A 6858-nucleotide genomic window follows, 5' to 3' on the forward strand; every position below is an offset into this window, starting at 1 on the left:
TATCCTCCTTAGCTCGCTGAAGTTTGCCCTCCTAAAATCTAGGGCCGCTGCCTTACTGCATGCCTTTGCCACCTTGTGCTGGATGGTGAATTCCAGCAGGCGATGGTCGCCCTCTTCAGTTTATCAACATTCTTCCCAAACTGCAGACCAAAGACCTGGACACAATATTTCAGGAAGAGTCTCAAATACAGAAGGCTAATACAACTTCTCTTTTCTTACCTGACACTCCCCTGTTTATCCATCCAAAGCGAGAATTAATGTTTTTAGAACAAATCAGGAATGCATCTTCTAGCACATCTAAACCAATGATAGTGGATACCAGGGAAGATATGATGGGAATGGATCATGCAAGATATACCCATTCAAATACTCTCCCCCTCTAAAGCCACAACTTGCCACTGTCAGAAACACAATACTGGTATAGATGGACCCATCATCTGGCCTTGTACAGGTGGTGATGGTGGATGGCTATTGCATTCATTTGATTGTTTGGCAAACAGTGCTTACAAATGAAAGTAAGCAATGATAAATAGTGAACTTACTACAGAGTCCCTACAACAGCATTTTGTTGCACAAAAGCCAGTAAAATTGGCTGATGAGTTTAGTTACATATACAGCAGAATAACAAACAGATATAAACAAGAAAAACCTGGAAAATTAACAGATGGAAATATTTATAGTGTGAAAAACTAAAGGCTCCACATTACAAAAGGAACATGTATCAACCATGTGGGTGGACAAACAGGCCATATGGAAAAAAGAAATGGAATGATTGTAATAGTGGAAAATAGATGACAAATTTATAGTCTGCTTTGTCTAAAATTAATTTAACACAGAAACTAATTATCTGAAGAGGCAGCTTATTAATTCTCCTTTTTAAAAAGTGACCTGTGTGCCCAAAACAATGTTCACTTCTAGTCTCTGACCTGTTTTTATATGCAATATTCTTTGAACTTTTGTCAAATGATGCAATATTCTCAGCTGAATCATTATCCTGCTGAGCTACACAACTTGCTATTTAGGATGATACATAAACAGTGTGTTAAACAAACAAAATTCTCTTTATTCTACTTGTTCTGTTATTTAAGTGTCAATTATTGGGTAAAATAAAGCGCATAAAACTTTTTATACACTGCAAGACATATTTGTGTTTCAGCCAATTTAAAAAAAGACTACTTTCCTTGTGTCCACAACTGGCAAACACTAAAAAAAGATTATTTAGAATCACTATTTTCAATTCCTTTTTCTTGGGGGAAGTACTCTGTGCAGCATTAAGAATATTAAATAAAAATATCAGAGCAGACTAAAAGCAAAAAAAAAAATAGTATATATGGATTCAGTACTCATTTGTTTTATCATATAGCAGAACCTCAGGGCAATAGTGCAAAATATGTGACCTGTCAGGGTAATATCACTGGCCAAGCAACTTGGCAAGACTACACATGCACCTGGGTGAATACCTTTAAGAGTGATATATATAAGTTGTTTCATTGGCCAGAGGATCACATGAGGGAATTGGAGGGAACAGCAGTTAAGTAGGCAAAGAAGGCTGTTTGAATAAACAAGCTTTATCATTCTATAAGTTTAACACCTTGGTGTTTTGAGAGTAACACAGCACCTGGGCAACCTTCCACTGTCAAACACGACTTGTAAGTAGCACTTAACACACTTTGAGTTGTGCACCCTTCCCTTACAGGCATTTAGGCTTATTAAAAGCCAGTGGCAAAGTCTCCATTGACTTCAAATGGGAACTAGTTTAATCAATGGTAAATACATATTTATCTTATGCCCTATCATTTCTCCTAGTTGTATAAAAGACACAATACCCCTATTACCAAGCTACAATAATGAAGTCAACTCTTACTGCCTCCCTGCAAAGCCTAGATATTCTTCAAGAAAATAAATCCCACGCGCCTTCTGCTACTCCAAGTTTACCTAAAACTCACTTCCTAAACACTACCCATGAGTTAAAACAGTTCTGAACTCCTGTGCCAGCCCTGTTCTCTGGATCTCCCAAGAAAGTCTGAGAGTGGTACTAAGGCTCAGGCCACTCACAGCCTAATCAGCTGAATGAAAGCAGAGCAGGAATAAGTGAGCAGGGTGTATTTCTTCAGTGGCAATCTGGGGCCCAGCAAGGAGACAATATAAACGTGGCCTTCAACTCTGCTCACTTCCATGCACTTATTAAGTCCTATTGTTTCATACCTATAAAAAGGAACCCTTCTCTTTTTCCTTTCCTCCCTCTTCCTCCAAGCCAACTGTTAAGAACAAAGCTCATGCAGTAGTTTCTATATCTTTATTTTTGCAACATACTGCTATATTTTTCTCTCTCCATTCAGATCAGCCCATCTAAAATACTACCTACAAAATACTTCTAGCTAGAGGCTCCTCTCCATCAACTGATCTTACCCTACATACATACAATTCAAACTTATCTTCTCTTTCAGCCTATCCCTCAGCTTCTGGTAACCTGGTCTCCTTCACTATTACCACCTGTCCCCTTGCTCTCTCTCACCTTTGTCAACTTGTTTGCCACCTATTACACTAAGAACATCACTCCTTCCCCAAATGCCTTAACATGAACCTTTCCTAAAGAACTTTTCAGTTATGCCTACTCTGCTTTTATGCTATATTTTGAACTGTACTACCTTACATCCTTAGACAGCCTTTAGGGTAAGCAACCTATTAATTGTGCACAGTTCTTCTATTATATTGCATAGCATAAACTTACAACCATTTACAAATAACTCTTTCAAATATTTATGGATTTATCTTTAGGTAATTTAAGTTTTTGTATAAAGCACCTAAACCACCAGTACAATGAATCCAGAATATTTCAAATACTTCCTGAGAGCCAATCATCATCTAAAAGGCAGAAGGTGAGATTTAGAGAGAGACAGTTACTCAACTGCTCATACAAAGAGAAAGAAAGACTTTCTTGAGGATGGGACAACACAAGTAAAGCTTAACACAAGCAAAGCTTAATGGCTCTGTACAAGTGGAACATGGAGAAACTAACTCTTAGCGTGACCAGTGTTAGTCCATTCAACTTCAGTTGAAAGTTGAAACAGTTCTTTGCAACTAGCATATTCTGCCAGGGAATACATCCTATAATTAGAGAACACTTTACCATGCTATCATTCTATTATGCTGTCTAAAGCTCAAATATTTGCAGTATTAAAGTAAAAGCAGTATTTGTCCTGGCAGCTAAAATAAAAAATATTTTTTAATCTTCAGGAATGTGCAACTAGGAATGAACCACTTGTTATACATCATCCATCAACTAAACATAGAAAATATGTACTATTTTGTATCTTTTTTGACAAATCCAACTCAACTAAGGTGTGCTTGTGAAATGTTCTGAAGTTTAATCCAAGAGCAACCCTTCTTCAAAGATAAGTCTTGCAGCATTCTTCTAATTTTGTATTTGTTGCGATTATTTTGTTATGCAAGGCATTCCTGCAACAGTACTACTTTATAGCTTGACTTTCCTTATACATTGGTAGCATGTCAGTGTTAAATGCATCTGAATGGAAGGCCATATCCTACAAAAGCTCCTCTGAGCCTAGTTTATTCTGCCACTTATATGTATAACTTGAGAAACCAGAGGTGACAGTACACTGCAACTAGAGTATCTACCACATAAACTGTCCCCATCATGAACTTACAACACAAATTACTTTGTATCATATATGATGTTATGTCTTTAAACGGTAAATTGTACCCAAGTTCTTTAACATTCTGCAATAAGGAGGCATTCAAATCACCAAAACATCTTGTTTATATCTTGGTTTCAACCCCTTGCTGATAAATGCTGACAGGAATCATTCCAGAAAATAAATTCTGTTGACATGCATTATAGTTGCAACACAATTGCATTTGACACACATTTAACTGAGTCAACAGGCAGTAACCCATTACACTACTAAAGCAAGTCTAAATGACAGCAATTTGTTCTGGAAATACTTACTTCTGATGAGGTCACCATCAGTGTGATTTCCCCAGACAGACTGGTCTTGTATCTCTGGTTGTATGCTTCTGCTATTGGAAGGCTGTATTATGTCTCTCTCTCCTACAGCTATATTTGCTTTGTCAGATTTTTCTAAATCAAAGAAAAACATTTTAATTTCAAGTCATTAATATAGGTAGACATTTTACAAAGTTACTTACTTACTTTATTTTTAAGTACGACTTGCCTGTTGAAGATAAAATCTAACATTTGAATAATAAGACGTTTGTATTTTCCTTTAAAATAATTCCTAATGTTAATTGTTGACCAGCTTTACCATCATTTTTCCTCCCCCAATCAAAAGAGTTCTTTAAATAAAATCTTCCAGTAGCCTTACACTTGGTATGTCCATATGAAAAAATCCTTAAAATATTGCCTTTTCATGGTAAACTGCAGTTGTTTGGCAAAGTTTAGTCACCTTCCAAAAAAAAGCATTCTAAATGAAAACTTTAATTGAGCTGACACACAAAATCTGGTAGTTTTGCCCATGCAGATGTGCTTCTCACATATAAACAACTTACTCTGTGGGAATTTCACAAAAGCTACAGGAATTCTGCCAAGTGTCTGTTTCAAATTGTTTATGATTCAACACATGACTAAGGACTAATACTGACAAGCAGCCAAAACTGACTGAAACAAAAATCTAGGTTAGCAGCACTTTAAAATAAAAATGACCTGCTAACCAAGTTTAGAAAATGCTTTTACTTCTATAAATATGCTCCAAATGTAAGAAACCTTGCTTCAGTGCTGTCCACAGAGTCCATACAAGTTCTAAATTATTCAATTGCAAATGTTTACATAGTTTCCCTCTATGAACAAACACTGATCTCATTCTTCACTCAAAAGTTGGTAAGCAACTGCTTTCACCAGTATGTTCTGTAGGAATATCATTAGTATTTATGTATTAGAAGTGATTTTTTCCCCCATAGCAAACTTCATCTTCTTGGCTATAAGTTGTCCAAACCACCACTGAAGATAATGTTTTCTATACCTGGACTTATTTTTAAAGTTCATTAATAAAAGAAAGCATTTTTTTAGATTTGAAGCTAAAAAAATTTCCAACTACATAAAATATTTTTGAATGTTTCTATTATGTATACTATTTTAAACGTATCATGAAGATAAGGTGAAATACCAACTGTTGAAAGGTTTGAGGGAAAACTAAGTAAAGAAAGGTTAGAATATAAGATGTATTTAGACTGCCTCAAAATCATACAATAACTGTGAGATGAGAACATGTCAAGGCAAAGCGTTGTGCCCAAACTCAAATACAGGTAAGTCATTAATTGTTTGCAGTTTAAAACTACACGAACAGCAGCGAGCTACTTTGTTCAAATTCAAATAACTTTCTAACTTTACCTCTCACCTATTTTCTCTCTACATTAAACTGAAGCCATACGTCATGCAGACCATGGGTGTTAAACTTCAAAGCAGTTGGGGGCCTCATGCCCTGCAAGCTACACAGACACCATAGTTTCCACCACTTTATCATGGCTTGCACAGCAACTCACCACACCATAACCATACTGCCCCTGGTGCAGGCCCAAAACAGGGAAGCAGGAGAAGGGAGGAGGGAGCCTCAACTTAACCATTCACAGGGCACATGAACCCGCACAGGCCACCAGTTGCACAGCCCTGACCCAGAGGAATATGAACTGCCTAGTGTATACTGTAAATTTTATCATGCTCCATAACTAGCAATGCCCATTCTATGAAATTCTCAAACCATAGCAACTGGTTACTCACTCCATCTCTTTGTGCACCTTCTCTCTAACAAAGATTCAATAATTTCTCCAGCCTCGAAGAAACTTTCTTAGCAGTCTGGGCTTTGTGTCAGGCCCCTAAATAATTCAAACCCAACCAAATTCTCTACCCGTGGAGAAAAATACCCCATATCTTTCCAAATACTCCAGTTGGGAGGCTGTTCCAGAAACCCCTGACAAACTATTTTCACTGTAGGCACAAGGACTCTGTTTCAGAATGAAAACAGGTTAAAAACACACTAGTGTCATCAATTAGATGTCACTGTTAAACAAGCTGAATTTTGGGGAATCAGGAAAAGGTAGAGGAAAAACAGAGAATATGTTTTAAGAAAAAATAACCGGAAATGAAATAGTTGCTGTGGGGCAACTAATGTATAAGGATTTCAGGCATATCATGAAAATAAAGAGTAAAATGATCGATTTTAAAACATTAACTCTTAAATTAAGATCAGAATGACACACCCTGAACATATGCTGAACTGCCAGTATATACCTGTAGTTACGCTGCGCTGCAATAAATGTCTCATACAGGATGGGGTTGTACCTGGCTCCACTTTATCTCACAATAACAAAGAGTGGTCACACACAATAAAAAATTATAGTGCGTTGAGACAATCAAATCTTCACACAAAATTATAGCCAGGTAAACTAAAATTTTAAAAGCAGAAGAGACAAATGTCTTTGCAAGTGATCAAATCTTCCTCTGGTCAGGTCCCTTCTGACCCTAGAAACTATGAAACTATGTCCTTTCTAAACCAGTAGTTCTCAACCTTTTTGTGGGCTCAAGGCACCCCTTGAAACATGTTAGCTCCTACATTTCACTTGATTTTTTAACTAGAGAAAAATAAGCAATTCTTCTGTTGCAAAGAAATCAAAAACATTTTGACTGGTTGTCATCTTTCTAACATTCTGGATTCAGTGAAATCTCTGGGTTTATCTTGTGAATCATGTTTTCACACTTAACAGTACTAGCATTGCATGATATTCTATGGCACCCCTGTAAGGAACTCAAGGCACCCCAGAATACAGCACCACCTTGGTTGAAAATCCCTGTCCTAAAACTACATCTTTCCAGCCTTGGAAGTC

At 36.9% G+C, this 6858-nt stretch overlaps 1 protein-coding gene across 3 annotated transcripts in view; it reads right to left on the reverse strand.

Annotated features, from left to right (window-relative positions):
- The window catches only part of MDFIC (MyoD family inhibitor domain containing), a 117558-nt gene that overhangs the window by 95640 nt on the left and 15060 nt on the right, over nucleotides 1–6858 (reverse strand). For all 3 annotated transcript variants that reach the window (XM_019514546.1, XM_019514544.1, XM_019514545.1), the window contains exon 3: nucleotides 3971–4102. In XM_019514546.1, coding sequence (XP_019370091.1) covers nucleotides 3971–4102 — 132 coding nt within the window. The remainder of the gene's footprint in view (nucleotides 1–3970; nucleotides 4103–6858) is intronic.

Source organism: Gavialis gangeticus, unplaced genomic scaffold (genome assembly GCF_001723915.1).
Source record: "Gavialis gangeticus isolate Ggan-Ray unplaced genomic scaffold, GavGan_comp1, whole genome shotgun sequence".
Lineage (NCBI taxonomy): Eukaryota > Metazoa > Chordata > Crocodylia > Gavialidae > Gavialis > Gavialis gangeticus.